Source organism: Pygocentrus nattereri, chromosome 14, assembly GCF_015220715.1.
Source record: "Pygocentrus nattereri isolate fPygNat1 chromosome 14, fPygNat1.pri, whole genome shotgun sequence".
NCBI classification, from domain to species: domain Eukaryota; kingdom Metazoa; phylum Chordata; class Actinopteri; order Characiformes; family Serrasalmidae; genus Pygocentrus; species Pygocentrus nattereri.
This window is the reverse complement of record NC_051224.1, coordinates 13,167,362-13,193,615: the sequence shown is the minus strand read 5'-3', so window position 1 is coordinate 13,193,615 and position 26,254 is coordinate 13,167,362. Positions and strand designations below refer to the sequence as shown.

General features: G+C 39.5%; 1 protein-coding gene and 2 long non-coding RNA genes across 5 annotated transcripts in view; 2 read left to right on the top strand and 1 right to left on the bottom strand.

Annotated features, from left to right (window-relative positions):
* Nucleotides 1-281: 281 nt before the first annotated feature.
* LOC108413557 lies at nucleotides 282-23,525 on the top strand. The gene is made up of 3 exons (XR_001856773.1): nucleotides 282-427; nucleotides 3,563-3,702; nucleotides 23,460-23,525. It is a non-coding gene; the product is annotated as an uncharacterized LOC108413557 (long non-coding RNA).
* rnd2 (Rho family GTPase 2) overlaps nucleotides 11,297-26,254 on the bottom strand; it is a 29,907-nt gene continuing 14,949 nt past the window's right edge. The window contains exons 3-6 of one of the 3 annotated variants that reach the window (XM_017686127.2): nucleotides 23,496-23,605; nucleotides 18,047-18,181; nucleotides 13,399-13,631; nucleotides 11,297-11,840 (exon numbers count right to left, since the gene is read on the bottom strand). In XM_017686127.2, the coding sequence (XP_017541616.1) occupies nucleotides 11,828-11,840; nucleotides 13,399-13,631; nucleotides 18,047-18,181; nucleotides 23,496-23,605 (491 nt within the window). In that variant the 3' untranslated portion in view covers nucleotides 11,297-11,827. Of the gene's footprint in view, nucleotides 13,632-18,046; nucleotides 18,182-23,495; nucleotides 23,606-26,254 lie in introns of all 3 variants that reach the window. The other 2 variants (XM_017686117.2, XM_037544976.1) reach the window with 2 other exon arrangements.
* On the top strand, nucleotides 23,535-25,907 carry LOC108413550. The gene is made up of 3 exons (XR_001856772.2): nucleotides 23,535-23,624; nucleotides 25,300-25,445; nucleotides 25,550-25,907. It is a non-coding gene; the product is annotated as an uncharacterized LOC108413550 (long non-coding RNA).

Genomic DNA, 26,254 nt, shown 5'->3' with positions numbered 1-26,254 from the left:
CAGTCAATCAGCACTCACTAGCACTAATGCCCGCTGCCCAAAACCCGTTTGCTGTAGTAAAAAGGAAATATTTGGGTGCGTTTTCTTGGCTTTTTAGTGGAACACATCCTCCTAATTTCTAAAATTGGAGAAATGTTCTGGGAAAGTTGATCGTTTTTAGCCGTTGAACGTCATTCACTCCCATTCATTGAGGACTCCCTCGCGGGCGCCCTCTGCTGTTTGGTAGTCCTCTTTTTTGATTATAATGGGGGGGGGTTGGAAATGGCCAGGCTCCTCATAAACTGGCTCTGGTTACCTACAGTTTAAGAGTTTTTCTTCTCTGTCTAGACCTGCAGCTCAATTTACTCAGCACTTATAACTTCACACTGAGAACCGGCGATTTTGGTGAGAGGGAAACTCGAATACTTCATCAAGAGACACAGTAAATGTGAGTAGAGCTGGGCACCGAGATTCAATACCAAAATGGCACCAACCAAAACTTCTCGGTACCACAGAGTACTGGACAGCCTCAAAAACATTGGTGCCTATTTTCAGTACTTTGCAAAAAATGCAAATCACACGGGCTTAGTGAAGTAATCTTATTACTAATGGGAAAACAAGTCATTGGAATTAACCTCCATCAAGTAAAGTGCTGAATGTTTGACTGTGTGAAGCACAGCACTGCGACGCCCCCGGAGACGCGAGAATCCGGGCGAAATATATTACAACCACACACACTCCAGTGTTTCCAGTCACAAAATATCATGTAAGTTAACGGTTTACTGTGCGCCTTTCTTGCTTTGCCAGAGAAAACCAGCACTCGCTACTGTGCCATTTGTCGGCGCTGAAAGCCGGTTAGGATTCAGCTAATATTAGCATAAAACTACAACATATTAGCTAGCCAGCTGGCTACAGTTCAGCTGATGTATGAACTTATCTGTAACACTGATGTAATTCCTAGGTTTCATAACTGAGCCCTATTAACTTTTAAGTTGTTTTCATGTTGGAGGTGAGGGCTTTGACAGTACTAGGGGTCAGTTCTACTCGCGCTATCGCGGCTGACCACAGAGAAACACCCCCTTTCACTAGCCAGAAAGCTCCGGATGTCAGAGGAGAGGAGCGAAGAACGCCGCAGAGCAGTAGCCAGGTTTTTTTGTTTGGATTGCAGCCCCTTTCGACTGTCCTATCTCCCTGGTTTAGGTGAGATCATTTGTTTTATCCCTCTGTGGCATCCCTATAACATTGGGTACAGTAATGTGTTTGTGCTTTGGGAATAATTTTTTCTTTGTTTTTATTTATTCAGAGAGATGCCATCAAAAACACTGATATCTATCTGGTATGCAGTAGAAAAAGAAAATCATTATTTATTGCTTTTTTGGATGTTTTTCTCACAATTAGAAAAAAGGGTATAGAAAAAAGTCTCATTATGGTATCGATTTTGAATTGTAACTATCGTATTGGTGTTGGATGCGAACGTTTTCAAATGATACCCAGTCCTAAATGTTAGTGACTCATATTATAAAAGACATAATGAATTCAATATCAATGAATGTGAAACAAAGCACAGACAATACAACAAACATTCAGGAGAGGGCAGAGAAACTAAAGCAACTGCAAACTACTTGAGACTCAGCACCAAATTCTTATCAGAGCAAATTCAGTAGTTTAGCAGATTTTTAAAGTTTTATGGTCTAAACATGTGTCTATTTATTTAATATGTGAAGAATAACATCTAATGAAACCAAATAATTATATGTTTTTGTTTAGTTTGTCTCACAAATTATATTTTTGTGCAAAATTTCAAGACATTTACAGCATTTGGCTGACACTCTTATCCAGAGCAACTTACAGTTTGATCATTTTACACAGGTAGGCGAAAGCAGTGTTAGGAATCTTGCCCAAGGACTCTTATTGATATAGTGTTAGGGTGCTTAGCCAGGTGGGGGATTGAACCCTAATCTACAGCGTAGAAGTCAGAGGTGTTACCCACTACACTACACCAACCATGTTCAATAGACTTGGTAACCTGACCAGGATGTTTTCTTCCTTCCACCCAATAACTGCTGAGATATGCTCCAGCATTTTTTTTGGTTACCCTGAATCAATTGAATTATTTGATTATGCAAATAGCGCTGACTGGGCAATCCAACAATAAAAGAAGTCTTGGGCATCTTTTATACAGTGATGGGAAACACAGTAGTACACAGAGAGCACGGATTCTATGTGCATTTTGAATATGAATTTATGAATTTCATTTCAGTATTTTGACAAAGTAAATCTGGGGCTCTTTGAAAAAAGTTTAGACAGCCCTATAGATATTATGGGTGTAAATATATCATAAAATGTGCATGTGAGCTATATTTTTGCATCACAATATGAAAAATATCTTTTGTATTTACCAAAACAAAAAACAACAACAAAAAAACAGATCTTTCAACTAAACTGAAAGTTTGACTTGTGACCTTTGTATTTAAAAAAAAAAAACATGCAAATGGTGGCACCTGGTACTGGTTAAACTGGAATTTTGATTGGTCATTTTAAAACTGATTCTGATTGTCACGTATTTTGCAAGTTAATTTTTATTTGTAGCTTTGATGTGTTTATTAATAACATTTTAACACTGGAAGTACATTTGAGTGATTTTTTTTGTCAGCCACTACGAAGGCAGGAGGGCCTAGACCTGCTGTACCCAATCATACCTCCACCACTGGGTCCATCAGTGTATACTACACAACTGTTATATCCTATAAATATGATCAGTTCATTGAAATATCAGTGTATAAACACTGAGGCTGCAGCATCTCGCCCATTCGCAGCTGTTTACAGCATTTAAATGGTTTTCAGAACTCTGGTTGTGGGTGATTGAAAGTCTGGAAGGGTACACCAGCTGAGGCCTTTGAATTCTCAGAAATGAAGGGCGCATTTCTCTGCCGCATTCAAAGGATCAAAGGATGGGACAGCCTTCAGTGACAAGGCGGCCAAGAAGTGCAGCCTACCTCGGCTGTGTCCGTGGCTTTAAGGCACAGCTAATAACAACAGCAGCACAGCGCTGCCTTGTCTATTAGCAGGTTCTGTTATTGCATTAGCGTGAGTTGGACTGGAACAGGACTACTATTACTCAGAGAGCTCCAGGATCAGCCAATTACAGAAGGCCATTCTCTGCTGAATTATGACTGCCAGACTTGTGAAAACCACACACTGCAGATTCATACTGGACCAAAATCTCGAATCTTGTCTGTAATAAGTAACTCCTTAAATGAATCCAGCTCAAATATGGCTTTAGTTTTATGTTTTCCACTGTAAAAGCTTAGAGTGAGTTGACTGTAGGCCTCATTTCCAAAAAAGAATGAGGGGTGGGGGTGGGGGGTGTTGAACCTTTTACAGTAATTATTATAAACAAAAAAAATTAATAATGTTGTTGCAAACAAATGTACTTACATTACTCGTATTGATATAATAATTATGATAAAATGTCTGTTTCTTCATTCCAAAAAAACTCGGTTAGGCCCAAAGCAGGAATCTGCTAAAGCTAAGCTAAAGAGTTTGTAAGTATAACTGTGAACATTTTTAATGTTTTTTGCAGATTTCAAGATGTTACTGTGTTAAAACGAGTGGTCTTAGCTTGAAAATTTGGACAAGGAAAACTTCGATGTCCCTCCATCTCTGCTGCGTGCCAGCCCTGCCTCCAAAGCCCCTCCTTGCAAAGGAGGCAGCCGCGCACAGGTAGGTTAGTAACAACAGCAACTAGCACTCGCTTATTTCAGTGCTCAGATGTTTGACTCATAACAGATAAAAGTCCTAAATAAGCAGTAAATCATTTATGAGACCAATTGGTTGTGAGAGCACAGACACCTTAATATCAGGACCAAAACAATACGACTGCCTGGCCGCTTCACAAAGATGTTCTCAACAGCTTTCAGATAAAATAATGCTAATTAGCAGCTAATTATACATTGCCCTGTGATGGACTGGCGACCTGTCCAGGGTGTATCCGGCCTCCGCCCGATGACTGCTGGGATAGACTCCAGCACCCCCCCGCGACCCTGAGAGAGAAGCGGTTTAGAGAATGTGTGTGTGTGTGTGTGTGTGTGTGATTAGCAGCCTTAGCATCGGAAACAAAATAACGTTAGCCTGAATGCAACATCAGTAATATACGAGCTACGAAGTGTTACTGTAACCATCCGCTCTTTGTGATTAAATTTTTTTGAAAATCAAATTAAACATAAATCAAGTAGGTGTAATTACATGTCAAGCAAAAATGTATATAATAAATAATCAGCATCTGATTTAAAGCCTTTCACGTCTTGTAACGTTAGTTCCCTCCATCTCTGAAAATCTTTTTTTTTTCTTTTTACTTGCGTTTCTGTATTTGTCGTATATATTCATCTTGGTCATGTAGCTATGCTGTTGTTAGCAAAGGAAGGATGGGCAGTTTTTTTTGTCCGGGGGCTGCTGCCCACAGCGTGTGCACATGAAGTGATTGACACTAACCTTATCAGATACTCCTCTTGCCTCTGTTTGGTTGTTTTTGTTCAGGCTCAGTGGATTCTTGCAAATGTCATTAGGAGCACTAGGCTGGGCCAGAGGAGCCTGTTTTTTGTTTTTTTTTTCTTCACAGATTATCTGCCTTCATGTACTACTATCAGGACATGGTGACAGTTTCAGCAAATATGATGATACCTGTGGAACAAGTCCAGTCGTGAAATTTCCTCACTACTAAATATTCCACAGTCAACTGTCAGTGGTATTATAACAAAGTGGAAGAGGTTTGGAACAACAGCAACTCAGCCACAAAGTGGTAAATGACAGAGTGGGGGTCAGCGGATACTGCACAGAGGTCACCAACTTTCTGTAGTTTCTACAGACCTCCAAACTTCATGTGACCTTCAGATTAGCTCAGGAACAGCATAGAGAGCTTCATGGAATGAGTTTCCAAACCAGAGCAGCTGCATCCAAGCCTTACATCACCAAGCGCAATACAAAGCGTCGAATGTAGCGGTGCCGCCACTGGACTCTAGAGCAGTGGAGACGTGTTCTCTGGAGTGATGAATCATGCTTCTCCGTCTGGCAATCCAATGGATGAGTTTGGGTTTGGCGGTTGTCTGACAGTATTGTGCCAAGTGTAAAGTTTGCTGGAGGGGGGATTATGGTGTGGGGTTGTTTTTCAGGAGTTCGGCTCGGCCCCTTACTTCCAGTGAAAGGAACTCAAAGCTTCAGCAGACCAAGAGATTTTAGACAATTTCATGCACATGTTTGGGGATGACCCCTTCCTGTTCCAACATGACTGCGCACCAGTGCACAAAGCAATGTCCATAAAGACATGGGTGAGTGAGTTTGGTGTGGAAGAACTTGACTTGCACAGAGTCCTGACCTCAACCCAATAGAACACCTTTGGGATGAATTAGAGAGGAGACTGTGAGCCAGGCCTTCTGGCCCAACATCAGTGTCTGACCTCACAAATGCGCTTATGGATGAATGGTCAAAATTCCCATAAACACACTCCTACCCTTGAGAGTTGAAGCTGTTATAGCTGCAAAGGTTGGGCTGACATCATATTAAACCCTATGGATTAAGAATGGGATTTCACTCTAGTTCATATGCGTGTGAAGGTAGATGAGCGAATACTTTTGGCAATATATAGTGTGTTTTTATTGCACAGCAATAAACAGCAGCTTTAATGTAAAGTGTTAAGTGTGCAGTAGCCACACCACAAGAGGTTAAGTGCCTACTTATCGTCTTATCTTGGTAATTTTGCTACTAGCACTATCAACTTGTTTTTTCATAATGAGAAGGTATGCAAGAGAAAGCAGCTGACAGTTATGAGGTGCGAATTTAGCTATATTATATGCAAGGTGTGAGCAGGGAGTGCAGCAGGAGGTGTGGAAGAGATGCTTAATTGAAAGTCTTTTTCTTTAATTGTGCTCTTTACACTAGTTTCATGTCCATTACAGGGACATTCTAAAATGCTTAACGTGAAAAAAAGCTTAACATGGCTTAATGTAGTGACTACAACTGGAAGGAAGAGCCTGTGATCCATAAAGAAAGTAATAATTTTTACGTTAAGCTTTTTCTTCCCATTTAATCGCATTATAATGAAAAGGTTTAACGTCGCTTAATGTACTAAAACAACGTCCTTAGTATATTAAGCCTCATTAAGCTTTTTCACATTAAGTGTATTAGAATGTCCTCAATTCAGCTTTGATAACATGTGGAAACTTCCATAACTTTTTAATAAATGTGATATTTAGATAAATTAAAAATGAATGAACTTTTATTCAGTTGTGCTTATTAAAAATTGAATTAACAATCGTTTTATTAATGGTGTGATTTATATATTACATCATACGTTTATTGATATTTTCATATCACTATCAAATCCAGTAGAAGTAGCTGACCATGGCTGGCTGCACCTAACAACAGTTAATATAGAGGGTTGGTTTTCTGTCAGTTTCAAGTCAACCTGTGAAAAGTATGGCATCTTTTGGTTGTAATTCTTGTGGCTTTTACGGCTTTTACAGTTACTTTCCAGAGGTTATATTTAAAAAAAAAAAAAGTTTACCCCATTCCTGGAAGCTGGCCTTCTGATGACCACTCTCCTGGACTATGGGGCTCTGTTACTGTCAGAGAGAGAGCATATGTGGAAACAAGTGCCCTTGTTTACAGACTATGAAGAGCCTAGTCTTAAAAACATGTTTATTGCGTATTTACGTGATGTTCAAACTTGACCATGTTGGGGAAAAACAGCTTTGCATACTAAAAATACACTCATGAAAAGATGCAGGAAAATTTCCATCACTGGCATCAGTGTGCACACACACACAATCACACACAGCTTACCTACCGTTTGAAAGTTTCCTTGGCAACATCAGTTTCTGATTTACCTTGAGAAAGAAAGTGTGCACGCACCTGAGAGACGTTTAAACACAGAGAACATGTGCTTCACGGACATGTATTTGGGCTCTTTTAAAGCTTTTAAAAATACATCTGTTTTAAGAAGCGCAAATGTCCTGTTGGCTCAACTGTGTTGTGTAGGATTGCAGAGTCATGTTTGTGTTTGTCCTTCAGGACAACTCTGATGATGTAGCTTCAGATGATGTTTCTCTGTTTGAATCTGTCAGAACCCATGCTTTCTTTTTAAAAATCGCTGCTATCGTGCTGTACGGTAAACAAAAATGTTCTGAACTCTGTTTTGCCAGGAGACTTGCTTTCATTTGAGAAATTTGAGAAATCTGCAGGGGTATTGCTTCTTATAAACACCTCCAAATTTCAGTCTTAGTAGTTGGTTGCATTTTACAGTTTTCATGGTCTGAGTAATCTGAATTACAAATTTAGGGAAGTTCAAAAACCTTCACTTCACATTTCAGATGCCCAGTTTTGCAGTCTTATTGCACAGTGCAAAGATAGACTGAACACCTGTAGATTTTTTTCAAATCTGAAAAGTGGAGCTTGATTTTTCTCCTGTTTCAAAAACAAGTTTCATATGCTGTTCATCTGATGGTGGCAGTCTTGGTGTCTACCAGGTCTTGCGTAGTTGTTAGGTGTCCCAATTTCTCTGTATACTTTAATCATTTATGGAACTCCAGATTTAGACACACTAAAGAGATTTTCTACCTCATGCAAGTGGATTATAGTATCTAATCCTCTCATAAATATCTCCTATAGATATTTTAGATTTTCGTGAGCAAGGAATGTGCAAGGCAGCTAAGGTAAATTTGGGTAGTTGTTTGTGTGAGGGTTGTACCCCACTGAAGGGGAACAAAGCCAGTGACTCTTGAGGGAGGACTCAGCTATAGCTGGGTGGTTTTAAGATTGAAAGGATGAACCAGTTGACGTGACAGTATGTGGATAAAAGTATAGAATTGGTTTGTTATTCTTTGCATTGGCTTTTCTGTAATTTTCCTGCTTTTTTTCTGACACTGAAAAAAAAAAACTTGTACTTAATGACTCTTGACTGGAAATGTAAGAAACAAGAGTGTTCTCTGACATTTGCACTGTTTCCACTTAGTCACAACATGGTTTTATTTGATATATTATACATTGTTAGTAGCATGAGTGAAAACAAATTCTATGTATGATGTTCACTGAGAGATAATTTTTAGTTCAAAACTGGTGAGATGGTTGAAGCAAAGTCTGTGTGGAGGAAGTCTCACACTCTTTCAGGGTGTGTACAGGCGTGAGTAGAATGTGTGGGTCTGTTTCAGTTTAAATGTTTTTTTTTTCTTTCTAATTCAGTCATTGAGATGCAAACAGTCATTCAGAGTGGTTTGATCCGAAGTGATTCAATTTAGAGACACTTGCAGGCTCTGATTTCTTTACAGTGGTGGTAAAAGGGACCAGGGGCCGTATTACAGAAACATCTCGACTTTCAGGGATGAATTTAGAACAGAAGCTATTACAGAACAACAATTTTTAAGTTCATAATCTTATTCTAACTCCAGATAAGAAAACAGTATTAAACAGAAACATCCTAACTAGACAAAATTTCCTACATACTGTCTTAACTTTAGGATAAACCTCAAGTAAGTATCCTAACTTCTGTTTTAACTTTCTTTTTCTGTAATTTTTAGGCAGCTTAACAGATTTGCTGTATCTAACGTAACATTACGTTTTTGCCAAACGATATTGCAAAACTGTGGGTTCAGTTGTGACTGATTTATTTTTCATAGGGCTTTTGTGTGTTAAGGCTGATGAAAACATTAAGGGGGAGTTGAATGTGGGGCATTTTATTAACCTGAATAAAGCTTTGGAAATGTCAACCCAGTTCCAATGAAGTTGGGACGTTGTGTAAAACAAATAAAAACAGAATACGATGACTTGCAAATCCTTTTGAACCTATATTCAATTGAATACACTACAAAGACAAGATATTTAATGTTCAAATGGATAAACTTTATTGTTTTTCGCAAATATTCACTCATTTTGAATTTGATGCCTGTAACACATTCTAGAGAAGTTGGGACAGGGGCAACAAAAGACTGGGAAAGTTGAGGAATGCTCAAAAAACACCTGTTTGGAACATTCCACAGGTGAGCAGGTTAATTGGAAACAGGTGAGTGTCATGATTGGGTATAAAGCGAGCATCCCTGAAAGGCTCAGTCATTCACAAGCAAGGATGGGGCGAGGTTCACCACTATGTGAACAACTGCATGAGCAAATAGTCCAACCGTTTAAGAACAAAGTTTCTCAACGTGCAATTGCAAGGAATTTAGGGATTTCATCATCTACAGTCCATAATATCATCAAAAGATTCAGAGATTCTGGAGAAATCTCTGCAAGTAAGCGGCAAGACAGAAAACCAACATTGAATGCCCGTGACCTTCGATCCCTCAGGTGGCACTGCATTAAAAACCATCATTCTGTGACGGATATTACCACATGGGCTCAGGAGCACTTCAGAAAACCACTGTCAGTGAACACAGTTTGTCGCTCCATCTACAAGTGCAAGTTAAAACTCTGCCATGCAAAGTGAAGCCACATATCAACAACACCCAGAAACGCCGCCAGCTTCTTTGGGCCCGAGCTCATCTGAGATGGACTGACGCAAAGTGGAAAAGTGTCCTGTGGTCTGACGAGTCCACATTTCAAATTGTTTTTGGAAATCATGGACGTCGTGTCCTCCGGGCCAAAGAGGAAAAGGACTGTCCGGATTGTTATCAGCGCAAAGTTCAAAAGCCAGCATCTCTGATGGTGTGGGGGTGTGTTAGTGCCCATGGCATGGGTAACCTGCACATCTGTGAAGGCACCATTAATGCTGAAAGGTACGTACAGGTTTAGGAGCAACATCTGCTGCCATCCAAGCAACGTCTTTTTCAGGGACGTCCTGCTTATTTCAGCAAGACAGTGCCAAGCCACATTCTGCACGTGTTACAACAGCATGGCTTTGTAGTAAAAGAGTGCAGGTACTAAACTGGCCTGCCTGCAGTCCAGACCTGTCTCCCATTGAAAATGTGTGGCACATTATGAAGCGCAAAATAAGACAACGGAGACCCCGGACTGTTGAGCAACTGAAGTTGTACATCAAGCAACAATGGGAAAGAATTCCACCTACAAAGCTTCAACAATTAGTGTCCTCAGTTCCCAAACGCTTATTGAGTGTTGTTAAAAGGAAAGGTGATGTAACACAGTGGTAAACATGCCCCTGTCCCAACTTCTTTGGAGCGTGTCGCAGGCATCAAATTCAAAATGAGTGAATATTTGCAAAAAACAAAGTTTATCCATTTGAACATTAAATATCTTGACTTTGTAGTGTATTAAATTGAATATAGATTGAAAATGATTTGCAAATCATCGTATTACACAACGTCCCAACTTCATTGGAATTGGGGTTGTAGTTCATCGCATTTTAGTTTAGTTTAGTTTTAGTTATGCTGTCTTTTGAATGTTATGTTTTGAATGTTACTTTTCTTTACGTTAATGTTTGTGTGTGTATCATCAGTTGAGTCAGACATAATTGATTATTGATATTGAGAAGTTTAGGATTTCTGGTGATATGATGCTATAAGACATAATCCCTAAATTAAGATTTGCTTCTATGAAATGTGAGAAATCTTAATTTGACCTGGTCAGATCTTAACTTGAGACAAAATATAGGAAGTTTATGTAATATGTAGTCTCGTTTCAATCACCACTGCTGTGAACAATTCTAAGTTTTTCTGTAGAATGGTGCATTTCACATCAAACCACACGGAATGACTTTTTAAACATCTTAACCAATTACTTATCCAGAAATGTTAAAAGTTGAAGAGTTATTGGAATTTAAACAGTGTGTAAGTTGGTAGAGATTGTGTATGTGTGGTTCAAGGGCTCCTTGAGCTGCACTCCACACCCTCAGCCAAGAACACTGGAGGGGTGGGGGATGTAAGGAGAGAGAGAGAGAGAGAGAGAGAGAGAATGATGGAGTACTCTCTCTCGCACACACATACTAATCCTCTTACTCTCAGTCTGAGCCGTGGTGCTCTGTTGGCTCACGACTGCTCTTGCCAACCTCATCTACCTCCTGCCTTCACCCAACCCCATGCCACGTGTGTGTGTGTGTGTGTGTGAGCATGTGTGTGCACGTATTAATTTACTGGTGTTCATTAGATAAGACAAGACATCCCGCGGAAGAGCCGGAAACCAAGGCAACAGTATTCTTTTCTCAGTTCCGTTGTGACATCACAAAGGCGGGAGGAGGTTGCCAGGGAAACAGCTGCCCGTTCCTGATAAACATAGGCTCAGTAGTTTCCATGCCTCTGATTGCCTCTCACAGAATTTACATACACAAATATCACACATGCATGAAGAGAAAATATCACTGCTACAGTAAAATCTACAGTGCTGAGATTCTCTTGATTGAAATTTTATTTTGAACAGGAATACATGGATAATGCCAACCCTGATGTGATCCCTCTTTTCCTCCAGGAGAGATTGCTGAACAGTGTGAATGCTGAATAATAACAGCCAACTGTATAGCTTGATGTGCTTTTTTCACCTGCCTAGAGTGTGAAACGAGTCAATACCTTACTAAATCCCAACTCACACCATGTTTAGGCTTATGCGCTTCTCCAGGCATCAGCTGTTATCAGTACAGACATGTGATTCTGCCTCTATCTGACTGTGTCAGCCAGTTCTACACTGGTTCCTATGCGATATGATGTGAAGCAGTGAAAAAATATGACCTTTTTGGCATTCCGACCCAGTGTCGTTTCCAGAGTGCATAATTCCATGTAAGTGGAGCACTATCACCCATGACTGCCAATTCCCATTAGAGTCACTGAAGTGAATAAAAAAGTTACTGAGGGCTCTGGAGACGCAAGCCTATCTGAATTTAACTCTCTGCGGTGGCAGTGGAACATCTGAGGTGGACACTCTAGCAGAAGAGTCTGCAAAGTACAAAGAAATATGAATTAAAAGGTAACACTTTACTGTAGGGCAGTGTTCATAAGGCTATGCTCACATAAACCCTTCATGACATAAACCTACATGAACATTTATAAACATGTATTCCACTAGGCATCATTTGTCATAAAGCTCACATCTGCCACCCTTGATGGCAAGTTGACATTGATTTTTCTCTGGCACTAGATCGTGTCTTGACATGTTCTGGGTTGAAATGGCATAGACTTTGTACTTCAGTGTCACAGTGACTTATTGCTGATACTATGACACAGCTTGCCAAATCAGGCTGGTTGAACAAAATTAAGCATATCTTTGGCCGTTAGGTAATTTTCATTTTACCATTTATAAGGTTTAAAGATCTGTGTAGATCTGTATATTCTTTGTAATTAGTTTAATCTTGTTCTTGCAGACAAATAAAAATGTACTAATATCATTTGAATAATGTTCCAGTGACCAATAAATTAACATACTTCTTCCCTCGCAATGTAAACTGGACAGTCCTAATCTTGGGTAATGCTTCCATAAGCTTTCCCCTTACCAATCAGAAGGTTGTCATCTCTTGCCCCGCCCACACAAAACAGTTTCAGAGTCAGAGATTTAGTGAGCTAAAGCTAACCCAGCATAACCAAAAGCTACGACATTTCCCCCAAAAAATTGGCATGACGGGCCAATTTTTTGGAAAATTAATTACATGACATAAATGTTGACATCAATGTTGACAGAAGCAGCCTTTGTGACAGACAACACCAATAGGAATAAGCCTTTATAAATGTTTATGTAAGGCACTTAATAGGCCAACTCCAAATGTGCTGAAGTTTGTTCACTATAGAGGATGTGTTAACATCAACAAAGCATGGTATTTGACCCGGCACCCAAATTTTTGCATATGATTGAATGTTGTTTGGCCTTTGACGTAGCTGAGTGTATTAAATGTGAATGTTGGGTAGTGTTTTTGTTTTGTTCTTCTTTTCTTTGGTATTTTTTTTGTCTTGATGTTCTTTTTTACATGTTCTTTGGTCTTAATCTTGCTTTTCTTTTTGACTTGTTTGCTTCTTCATGTGTAAATTTTAATATCTTAATTCTGTAAAGCATCAGTGCACTGTAAGGTGTTTTAAATTAATAATAAAAATAAATATTACTTTCTTACTGTTACTTACTTTATGCCTGGTGTCATGTAGCCTGATGAACACTGCCCTACGGTAAAGTGCTAACAATTAAAATTACAAGATAATCTGCTCTCACAGATAAAATCCCATGCATGTTGTTTTCCATGTTCATTCTCTGTTTGTTTACTTAGCGGCATCAAAATTCTAACAGCAACAACAACAATGTAAGGGTCAATAAATAGTCCTCTGTGGAACATGTTCACGCATCTGTACAGTTTTAATGGGCCGTAATCTGACATGATATACGACCGTGAAAGTCTCATAAATACACAGCAGCTGTGAGAAACCCACTTTACGCAGATCAGATCGGAACACAGCTGAATGTGTTTGTTGGATTATTTTCTACATGACAATGCAGCTCTTGGCTCTGTCTTTCCTGAGAGTGGGAGAGGGTTCAAGGGGCGTGGCTCGAGAGTTGATTGGCAGCAGGGGCTGGTGGGATATGCGTTTGAGGGCTCGGCGGGAGGAGCTGCGTTTGAGTCCAGGGGCAGGCCGTCTGACGGAGGCGAGTGTGGTGATGTGAAAGACGTCCCGCACACTGTTCACGCACATGCGTGATGAACACTCCACATATGCTACTGCACCCAGCTCCCGTGCCTGCAGACTGCCCTGAGAGAGAAAGAGAGAAAGTCGTTTTTTCAACGATATAAAACCAATTTGGATGCGGAAAAGAAAAATTCTAATATGCAGGGCCCTTGCAATATCACAGCTTTCATATAATTTGTAGAACTACAATTCACAGTTTTCATATAATTCATAATTCATAAACTAGGAAGCTGTATAAAAATAATAACTGGGAATTTTAAAGTTGTCAGACTGACAAATGGCACTGCAGATGATGCTATATTAACTGAGTAAGATGTATAGTATCTAGCTCAAAACATTTGTCTAAACTCAATGGGACCTGACTGCTCATGTCTTTTTCGGTCTCGGTGTCGGGCTTGGGTTGAGTTCAAAATGTTGGGCTTCACAGTCCGCCTTCCACTTTTATCAGATTTGCCTCTGGTTTAGTTTTACTGTTTATTTTATTGACTACTTTCACAAATTTAAATTGTTTTTAACCGTATAAGCTGAAGTCACCCACTCAGCACAAAGGTGCAGGAAATAAATGGTAAATGATTCAGGAAAGTACTTTTTAGTGCAGCCAAAAGAACATTTGATTTGTTTGTAATTCTGTAACTTGCTTTATCTGCAGAAATAGTTTTAGTATTAAACTATCTTGCTGTTTCATGAAAACATTGCATTTCAGAAGGTTTATCCAGACTAAGACCGTATGAGATGCTGTTCAAAAGGATTATTTGGGGGGGAAAATTTGGATAGGTGATTATTTTATTATAGCATTCTGTTTTACAATGTTTGTATCTTATTTTTGTGCTCTAATGATTATCTATTATTGACACTGCATTAATCAGCACTGTTGGTGTTATTCTGCACTTTGGCTGATGGGCCAGTTCAAGTTATTTTTTAACAAAATTTTTGTCAGTGTTTTGTTATATTGAGGTCAGTTTTGGACTCATGATGATGTGGTTCAGGTTTATTTGCATTCAGTTGGGTCAGGTTCAGACTCAAAATGCGATGCTGTGTGTGGGCTCTTAATAAAATATTCTCAATACTTGCACTCACAGAGCTCTTTACTAGGAACACTATACTAGCCTAATACCTGGTGGGGCTTGCCTTTGCACTCAACACAGCCTCAGTTCTTTATGACATGGATTCCACAAGATGCTGGAAACATACCTTGGATATTCAGGTCCATAAGGACATGATTGCATTATGCAATTCCTGCCGATATTTCTGATTTTATTTTATTTTAGTGAATTTCTTGTTCTACCGCATCCCAAAGGTGTGCTATTAAGATTCATCTGGGACCTGGGAAGGCCACTGAAGAACACTGAACTTATTGTCATGGTCATTAATCAGTTTGTGAACTTTTGCTTTGTGACAGTGCATTCTCATGCTGGAAGTAGTCATCAAAAGTTGGGTAAATTGTGGCCATGAAGTGATGCACATAGTCAGCAATTATACTCAAATACCTCCACCAGCTTGCTGGTTGGGTCTATGGATGAATGCTGTTGGTGGCAAATTCTGACCCTACCATCTGTTTGCTTTAGCAGATATTGAGATTCATCACACTAGGCTATATTTTTCTAGGCTTCAATAGTCTAGTTTTGGTTAGCCTGTGCCCACAGCAGCCTCAGCTTTCGGCTGTTGGCTGACAAATGGAACCCAATGTAGTCCTCTGCTGTTGTAGCCCATCCACCTCAAGATTCAACATGTTGTGCATGCTGATGTGCTTTGCTGCTCACTACAGTTGTACAAAGTGGTTATCTGAGTTATTGTAGCCTTTCTATCAGCTCAAACAAGCCTGGCCATCGTTTTTTGACCTCTCTCAACAAGGTGTTTCTATTCACAGAATTAAAGCTGACGATGTTTTTTCTTTATTGCACCATTCTTTGTAAACTCTTATAGAGACTCTTATAGAAATACTCAAACCAGTCTGCCTGGGATCAACAATCATGCTACAATCAAAATCACTGAGATTTTTTCTGTATTCAGATGATTGGTGTAACCTTTACCTGAAGCTGCTGGTCCTTTTCTGCCTGATTTCATGCACAGCACTGCTGTCATGTGTTTGGCCAATGAGATGAATGAGCAGGTGTATGTGTGCTCCTAATGAAGGATTTGTCGTGTATATGTTTCAAATGTAACGGCCAAATCTCAAGACCGATATCTTGGAAAAAAATGTATAGATGATTCCAGAATATTATTTATAATTTAATAGTCACACTGGTGGACAAGAATAGGCAGGAAAGGAACATGCAAATGACCAACCACAGACTATCTTTGCAAAAACACCCCAGAGGAAAAAAAATATGCAAACGTGAGGATATTTTGCTTAGGAGCTTAAGAATAACTTCTTGGTATTTCTAAAATGTTAGTTTAAAATATGTAAATCAAATGTTTATATTTTTAAATGTATATAAATATGTAGGCCCCCGGACTTCATTTCCCAGAACGGCCCACCAGATCACATGACCAGAGATCTCCCTCGCGTGACACCTCACCGGTCCGCTCCACCAGATTATTGATTCAGGTCACCTGTTTAACACACTATTTAACCCCCCTCAGTTTGTCAGTTCATTGTGAATTAGTGTCTTTGTCTCACAGAGCATTACCGAACCTTCCAGTCTGTTAACTTGTCTGTCTGTGTATGCCCTTTGTTTTGTTTATTTTTGACCCTGCCTTAGCCCAGCCCTTTATGAATTGTTTGTATTTCTGGTTTACAGACTCTGTTTTTTGGATTGCCCCTAGGTTTACTGTTTTCTTGATCTAGCTTTTGACCTTGTACTGTTTGACTTGAAATATTTATAACTCTATATATAATAATCACACACTTCAAACCCCTCTCCTTACCCCTTTTTTCATATCCTTCTTTTTCTCTTAGTATTTCATTAGAGCTGAAATTTCTTCGTATATAAATAGAAATGACTATTTTTCCCTCTTTGACTAGGTGACCGCAAAAGGACAAGTAATGCATTCCATTTAGCAGTTCACTGTCCTCCAAACAGCATCTCCCTCTCTTGTACTGACATTCTTTCTCTGCACTTTTTCCATCTCTCGCTCTCTCTCTCGCTCTCGCTCTCTCTGGCTGCTGATAAGCCTTGTAGCAGGAAGCTTACACAGGGCTCTATATACATATCTTTGTTCTTTCAAAATTCATGTGTGAGTGAGAGTAAGGGAGAGGGGAGAGAGCCAGATCATGCATCTGAATGCAGTTGTCATAAGCAGTATGTGAGGTGTCATGACTTATATACTCGGTTGAGTGAACAAGAAAACAAATCCAGCACTGTGTGTGTGTGTGTGTGTGTGTGTGAGGGAGAGAGGGAGAGAGAGAGAGAGAGAGAGAGAGAGAGAGAGAGTGTCTGTTCTTATGTCGGGGATTTTGAGAAAGCTGATTAAAGTGTGTGGATTTCTTGAAGTTTGTTCCACTTTAAAGAGCCCATATCATAGAAAAAACACATTTTCCTTTTTTTTTTAAAAGAGTTTGATATAGTTTGTCAACATTTTTAATGTTTCAAATCATACCAGTCCATAAAGGCCATATATGAAAATGAAGCTGTTTTGAATTCAGCATTAATGTGATGTCATAAGATTCAACTGATTTACATATATCCACCAATTCTGCCAGCAGAAGGTCCACCTAGACACACTGAAGTTGTTAGTAGTGCTTTTAACATGACACAATTTGAGCAAAATTAGATAATACACAACTATACCCCTTTTTTATTCTAAATCATACATGCAAGTATAGAATGGTGAACTGAGTTCAGAACATATTAGAGCAACACTCACACCCCCAACACACACCAGGTGTACTTCAGAATGTACCTGAAAATATATGACAAAAAAGAAAATAGCATAAAGTTGTCTATAAGGTGTTTTGGAATGAAACCCTTAAATGTTGACTGATTTTGGTACGTAATGTTGTAAGTGGACCTGGGCCTAAGGTGAAAACTTGGATTACACGAAAAATGTAGTATACAGGCTCTTTAAAGTCTTTTTTTTTTTCACCACTCTTTCACACACACACACACACACACGTGCGCACACACACACACAAGCCTAAAGCCTGTGATATCAGGCTGCGTTTGTTCATCAAAGTCTTCTGTAGCTTTATTATTCCTTTGGTTTTGCTAAATCCCAGGCATGAATATTAAACACTCTTAACCTCCAAATAGACTCTCACACTGCAGAAGAGTCTGTCAACTCCTCACACACTGTGACTCCTCTCACACTGCGATTCAACTCAGCAGACACTGTGTGTGTGTGTGTGTGTGTGTGTGTGTGTGTGTTCTCTCTGGTGAGCCCTTCGGCTGTAGCTGTGTAAACAGTAATATTGCAGGTGAGACTTTCTGCACCAGTCCTTCTTTCCTTTTCTTGCTTATTGCACTCCCTCCTCTCTGAGCATGTACTGCTGTCTTCTCATTTCCCTCTTGAGATTGTGTGTGCATGTGTGTTCTCACCTGCTCGTGTGTAACGGGTATGAGGCGCTGTTTGGACAGTTCTCGTAAGGTGCTGACGTCCGTCCTCATATCGAGCTTACAGCCCACCAGCACCAGCTTAGCATTAGGACAGTACTCCTGAGCCTCAGCCTGCCACTGATACAGACAGAAAGAGGATTAGAAATATACAGAGCAATATTACATTCTTATTAATAGGGACTTTGTACCCCCTTGCAGTAACAGCTTTTACTAGTTCAAGGAAGGCTTTGCACTAGATGTTGTAACATCGCTGCAAGGATTTGATTGCAGTCAGCCACAAGAGCATTGATGAAGTCAGGTACTGATATTGGATGATGAATTCTGGATCACAAACTTAACACTCCAGCTCATCCCACACGTATTGGATGGAGCTCCATCACTCTAGAGAACACAGTTGCCCCACAGCTCGATGCTACAGGGCTTTATACCCCTCTAGCTGACTTCCTGGAACTTTAGACTTAAACTCTACTCTCAAGTCATAAATGACTCCAGTAGTCTTGGTGGTTTTGATCATATATTTGGCCAAAGGTGGTATGTGGTAAACACAATTCAGATGGTGAATGGAAAATGCACTTTACAACTGAATTGATTTTTAAAGGTCAGAACAGATGGTGATAGCTACACAGCATGCATATATTTTTCCAGTGACGTGAAACCAACCGAGACAAATAAATCTGCATGCAGACATTTTACTCAAAAGTAGCTTTTATCCTGCTCCTGTTCAGTGGTTTTTCACCTAGCGCAGCGCCAACCAAAGGCATCTAAAGGCCACTGTCTCTGCTTCTATAGCCCCCCCGGCTCAGCTATGCCAGTTATGCCACTGTTGCCCTGCAGCTGAATGTGTTCATCCATCCATCAACACATCCTAAATGACCTTTGAACCCTAACACCATCCCTCATGCTCCGGTCAGAACACAGAATCCCTCAACATTCCAGGCCTGTCACATTCTTAACCCCGCCTACATGGGAGGGGTCAGTTTAGCCAACTTTGAGTCTGAGGTGGCAGCCGGGTTTGTAGTACCAGTCAAAAGCTTGTATATACCCAATGAATGAAAAGCTCAAAATCAATAATATAAAAACATTTTGATAGAGATGCATGTGTAAAACGATACTTATATGATGTTAGTACTGTGTATAACATTGAAAATGAAGAAGAATGAAGAATATAACAGAATGAACATTCAGAATGCCTTGTATTTGCATTTGAATCTCATTTTCTGTGTATCGATAGTTACAGAATCGTTTCATGACTTTCTGATATTCCAAAAAAAATTTACAATATTAAATCTGAACACACAAGGCCAGTCATTTGTACAATATATATAATATATACACACACACACACACGAACAGGACTGTGAATAAATATATGAAAATTATATATACTTTGATGTAATTATTTAATCAAAAAATCAAATGGGTACTCGTAGATGTTCATCCAAGTTAACCATGACATTTTCAACGCTTTAAACCAATCAAAACCAAATCAATCATTTTTCCTCATCATGCTAAGTTTAGTTTTGAACATGAATTATTTTAAGTTAAAAGCTTTTGCTTAAAAGCTTGAAAGATAAATATATTACTGCTATCCCATAATTGTATTTTTTTGCACCATTTGAAATGGCTAGTTGCTTAGCAGCCCTTATTTAGTCACGAATGGACCAACAGAAATGGTCAAGAATTACTTGGACTAAATCACATGACATTAACATACATTAAAGCTAGACATGTCTGTCTTCTATACGTTTTGACTGAAACTACATATGTTGGGACTATGATATCATCATCATCATCATTATTTTGTAGTACCCTGTGGGTACTGTATTTTGAAAAAAATGCTTAGATGTTTTAATGGGTTTTTAATCAGCAGCTGCAAAATGGGCTCCTACAAAGTGAAATGTGAGGAGAGGTATTTTGAGGTTGAGCGGCTGTAGACTGTACTGAGGAGTTCTCAAAGCTGGGGTGATGTAAGGACATGTGGCTGAGACTCTGTGGCTGAGCACACTGGATGAAGCAACTCTTAGACGAAACACATTACACAACCAAACAGTCTTGAGCTCAAAGCACCTCAAAACAACTATTAAGCTCTTATAGCGTGGGAATGTCCCCTGCTGCATTTAAGGCTGATATGGGAGACCACACACCCCAAACCACACACATCCTTAAACCCTGCAGGACCAGTCTCACACCCTGTGTACAGCACATAATTATTAACCTTTTTCCAGCATAAAACAGCACTTTCAGTTAATCCACTACACATACACAAAAAAACCATCACAAACAAAAACAGTTCATAGTTTCCATCAATGAGATGGCATGCTTGCTCTCAGCGATAATGCCCTTAATCAGCTTTATCCTTTCAAAAAAAAAAAAAAAAAGTGTAATTATCAGGCCAGCTACATCTACAGCAGCATGCACACTGAGTTAATTTCAATAACCTTTTATGTCCTATGTATCTACTGAAAAATAAAAAAATAAAGGGTGACTTTTTATTTATTCAACTATTTGTTTGCCTTTAACAAGAATATAGCAAGTGGATCCCATAATTTTCACATTTAAATTAAATCGGTAGCTATGGTGATGCACGAGAACAGGCTAATATTTTGTTCCAGCTTATGTGCATTATATAACCCTTAGAAATCTGGAGTTATTATTGACAAAAGTTTACATACATCTACGCTAAATACATTATGCAAATATTTCACAGATTTTGAACTCCACACATTTCGTTTTGCTGTAAATTTCTTTTGGAAAGTCAATTAGGGTATTGGCTTCAATTCACTATATCAGATTTCCATTGGGTCAGAAATTTACAAATACTAAGTTGACTGTATCTTTTAACAGTTGGGAAGATTCCTGAAGTCGATGTAATGACTTTTAGAAGCTTCTGAGTGGCCAATTGTCATGATTAGGAGTGCACTGTGGCTGTATTTATGGGCCTACTATTAGAACCAGTGCCTTTTTGCCTTTGATACCATGGAAAAAATTAATCAACTCATTGTGGACCTCCAGAAGTCCGGTTCCTCTTTGGGGGCAATTTCCAAACAACTGACAGTATAACAAGCATTTATAAAAACAACTATATGTAAATATAAAAATCTTGTCACCACACTGGTATCATTCAAGAAGAAGGCACAAATTACTCCTCAAGGCTTTGGTCTGAAAGGTTCAACTAAACCACAGGACAAAAAAACAAGGAACCAGTGAAGGAGTTGGAGGCATCAAGTACTAAAGTATCTACATCTGCCATTAAGTCCTACATTGCCATGACCTGAACGGCTGTCTCAGAAAGAAGAAGCCCCTGCTCCAAGACCAAACTGAAAAAGTCAGACTGAAATTTGCATGTAAACACCAGGACAAAGGCCTGGCCTTCTGGAGGAGTGTTCCTTGGTCATATGAAACAAACAGTAAACTGTTTGACCATAGTGATTAGGGCTATGTATGGTGGAATAAGAGTGAGGCTTTTATTCCAAAGAACATTGTCCTAACTGTTAACCATGAAGGTGTTTTGCTGGAAAAGGGACTGGTGCACTTCAGAAAACAGATGTCATCATAAGGAAGGAGGTTTATCTAGAAGGTCAAAGATTGGTGACAACTGGGCCTTCCAGCAGAAAAGCAATGCTAAGCATTCCTCCAAAGTTGTGTCAAAATGGCTTGAAGACAACAAAGTGAAAATATTAGCGCAGTCATCATAAAGTCCACAGAGAATTTATGGGCTGAACTGAAAAAGTATGTCTGAGTAAGGAGGCCCACAAACCTGACTGAATTACAGCAGTTCTGTCAGGAGTAACGGGCAAAAATTACATCAAAGTATCATTGGAAGCTTGTAGTGGACTAACCAAAGCATTTGACTCAAGTTAAGCAGTTAAAAGGCAATGCCATCAAATACTGACGAAGTGACTTCTGACCTCTGGAAATCTGATACAGTAATTCAAATCTGGAGTAAATCTATATATTAGGTATTGATTTGAAATCAGTTCTAATGGAAATAACTTGTGATCAAATTCAAATCATAATATGGTTACTCTTTTACTTACAAATGTGGTAGAGACTGAAAGTGTAGAATCTGCAGTTTCCATAGATTGTTTAAATGATGAGTGAAAAATAATTAATAAAAAATGACATGCTTTTATCATCATTGTGAACTGTAACTTCATTTATTCAAATAAAGTGAAATTTCCTCACTACTAAATATTCCACAGTCAACTGGTCATAGTCAGTGGTATTCTAACAAAGTGGAAGCGATTGGGAACGACAGCAACTCAGCCATGAAGTCGTAGGCCACGTAAAATGTCAGCGGATTCTGAGGCACATAGTGTGCAGAGGTCACCAACTTTTTGCAGAGTCAATCACTACAGACCTCCAAACTTCTTGTGACCTTCAGATTGACTTGAGAACAGCGTAAAGAGCTTCATGGAATGGGTTTCCAAGGCCGAGCAGCTGCATCCAAGCCTTACATCACCAAACGCAATGCAAACCATCAAATGCAGTGGTGTAAAGCACCGGCACTGGTCTCTAGAGCAGTGGTGACATGTTCTCTGGAGTGTCGAACCACGCTCTCCATCTGGAAATCCGATGGGCAAGTCTGGGTTTGGTGGTTGCCAGGAGAACGGTACTTGTCTGACTGCATTGTACCAAGTGTAAAGTATGGTGGAGGGGGGATTATGATGTGGGGTTGTCTTTCAGGAGTTGGGCTCGACCCCTTAGTTCCAGTGAAAGGAACTCTTAATGCTTCAGCAGACCAAGAGATTTTGGACAATTTCATGCTCCAAACTTTGTGGGAACAGTTTGGGGACGGCCCCTTCCTGTTCCAACATGACTGTGCACCAGGGCACAAAGCAAGGTCCATAAAGACATGGATGAGCGAGTTTGGTGTGGAAGAACTTGACTGGCCTGCACAGAGTCCTGTCATCAACCTGGGATGAATGAGAGTGGAGACTATGAGCCAGGCCTTCTCATCCAACATCAGTGTCTGACCTCACAAATGTGCTTCTGGAAGAACGGTCAAAAATTCCCGTAAGTACACTTCTAAACCTTGTGGAAAGCCTTCCCAGAAGAGTTGAAGCTGTTATAGCTGTAAAAGGTGGCCCGACATCATATTAAACCCTATGGATTAAGAATGGGATGTCACTCAAGTTCATATGTGTGAAGGTAGATGAGCGAATACATTTGGCAATGTACACAGTACATTTGACTGTGTGTGTGTGTGTGTGTGATGTATGTATGTATGTATGTATGTATGTATGTATGTATGTATATATATGTGTGTGTGTGTGTGTGTGTGTGTGTGTGTATTTATATATAGACACACACACACACACACACACAAAATAAAACAGATTTTATACATTTAAATAATATATATGTATCGATCTCATTTTATTTGGGAACAAAGTAAGAAAGGAGAAGAGGAAGTTTGATGAAATCAGACCTTCTTTGGGACGCTGTCCAGAGTTTCAGGCCTGCTGATGTCAAAACAGATGAGGACAGCATCTGAGTCTGGATACGCCAGCGGCCGCACGTTATCATAGTAAGAAGAGCCTGCAGATAAACAAATACTGTAAGTAAAATTAAACATGTTTTTCAAGGCTTATCTTTTATGATTCAGTCTGTAGCATCATGTTGAAAGGGCTGCCAGCTACAGGAGAAAGATTCACAATGTAAAGTGCAGATGGTCTGTTTGAATGATGTAAATGAAAATGGAGATTAATGTTTGTGATTTGATAGCGATGATGCATAACATCAGTATAGATGGCAAAGACATGACATTTTCATGGCCACTATATTTACATACCAAAAGTATTTCAAAGGTGTAATGTAAATAAGCATGTCTGTGTATGAAATGTCTGGGACTAAAAAGGGTTGACCAGTAGCTTAAAGGTAAGAGAGATGAGCCAACCACTGGGGTTGCAGATTAGGCCTGGGCGATAGGGCAAGGTAATCAGATATCGATGATGGACAAGTAACCCGATGACGATGTGTAAAAGGCAATAATCGCCATTTTGGTATAAGAACTGAGGGAGAAATGGAGAAAACTAAATACATTGGGAAACTGGGGTTGACGTTTAAGAAGCGTGTGGTCTAGCGCCCCAGTAATCAATTTCACACACAAAAAGAGAGAGAGTGACAGAGACCGTTTTTTTTAAAGAAACTGCTAGTATTATTTCCCTCTGCTACACACTATAATGCTATCTTTACCACACAGATCCCCTTATTTTACTTCATGTTAAAGGAATTAAATAAATGCTCATGTGCTTTAGAACTTCAGCTCACCTCTCACTGACTTGCCACAGTAAAAAAAAAAAAAAAAATAATGATAATATAACTGAAAGTTAGCAAAGAGCAGCTATATTACCTCTAACCTGAAGAGAAACTGCCTCTGATCCTCTTCTATGGCCAGTGTACTGTATTTTCTGTACAGATTAAATGTCCCAGTGGTTGAATTATGCAAAATTTTGAAAACCCCTTGTTTTAAATATGGAAAGCATGTGGACGTGGCTTTGGAAATCACTCAGTCTGAAGTTTCTCTAGCGCTATTAACACACGTTAATGTAGATCTGCAGCAGAAGCAGCTCATGAATGCAGATGTATACAGTAACATTTATTATAACCGACAAACTGATTAGTTCTCAGAGATGTTGGATTACTCAGTATCATATTATTTCATATGTCAAGTCTATACAGAAAGTAGGTCAAAGCTGCCGCAGACCACGTCTTATTTATTTATTTTTTGGCGTTATTATCCATAATCATAATTTCTAACTACAAAATGTTGTGCCAATTAGTTTTAGACATCAACCAGGCCTACTGCAGATTCTAATCCTAGGACTGCATCTCTGGTTGTGCTGTTTGTCAAAACACTTAACACCTCAAACAGCACCAAGACAACCTCTCCCTGCTGGTGACACTGTGACTGGACATAGTCAAGCAACAAAATGGCCATCATCCCTTGCAAGCAGATCAGTATACACAGCTTAACACAGACGCAGTAATAAAGGAGACACAGCTGTTGTCTGACTGTTTCACTGTTCCAAGTACAACAGCATGCAAGCTTGGTATAAACAGATATGACCTTGATGTCTCTGTGCTGTGGCATCAGACTATGAGAACGAGATTTTCCAAACAACTGCTTCACAGATACGAACATGTACACATATTTATGAAGGGGCACAATCTGCTGTGAGAATTTGGAGCTTCCACCTCTAAACCCTAAACTGTGCGTGTGTGAATTGCAGGCCAATGAAGTGAAGCAGATGAAATAAAAGATGGTGGCTCCTCTACTAAGCTCGCTAAGTGAGAGGTCACTTTAATTCCACCTCAGGACGGACAGGTGAAGATGGATGAAGAGAGGGACAGCACGAGAGGAAAGCTGAGGCTGGTGGTCAGTGTTGCAGCAATGAGAGAGGGAGAGAGATAGCTCTGTTCTTTTTGTGGAGCTCATACTTGAGATTCAACAGACATTTAATAAGTCTTTTTTTTTTTTAGGACACACCTCTTCACATCTTTGCCTGTGGCCCAACATTCTGAGGCACAGTACAGATATTGAGTAGAATATCAAATTTGTGGCTGGACTCAATGGAGTCTGATCATTCCCTACAGGCACTAAGCCCACCAAAAGTTTGAGGACACCTAGCCTTTCAGAATGGTTTTCACCAAGCCCAGTTTCTCAATTTTGCTGCAACTATGGAAAAATCCTTCTTGGTGACTCCCAAATATGACATTGAGTCAATATATAGTTTAAAGCAGCACTATGTATGATTTTTTTCTTTCCCCCATTATAATTGAAAGAAGTTTTTTTTTTTTTCTTTTTTTTCTACGGGCCACATCATACGCCTGAACATATTCAGGTCAAACACACAGACTCAAAAAGAAGGTCCTGCTTAATGTTTAGATTTCAAATGTGAAATCAACATTATATTGATGAAGATATGATGACAAGAGTAAGTATTTTTCTTAAGTCATCGAAAACATGTCCATCAGGTTTCGACTGAACTGTCTTCGAATACTGTTTTAATCCACTCACAATCATCAGATTCATCCAGCAAGGGGTCCGAAGCACACCCGACATTAGAAAAGGTTCTTGATTACACTTTTCCACCAAAGAGGTCTCCAAATCCCCAAATATTACATAGTCTAGGTTTAGTAAATGTGTATATATAGTGTGTAAATACTCACCGGCCACTTTATTAG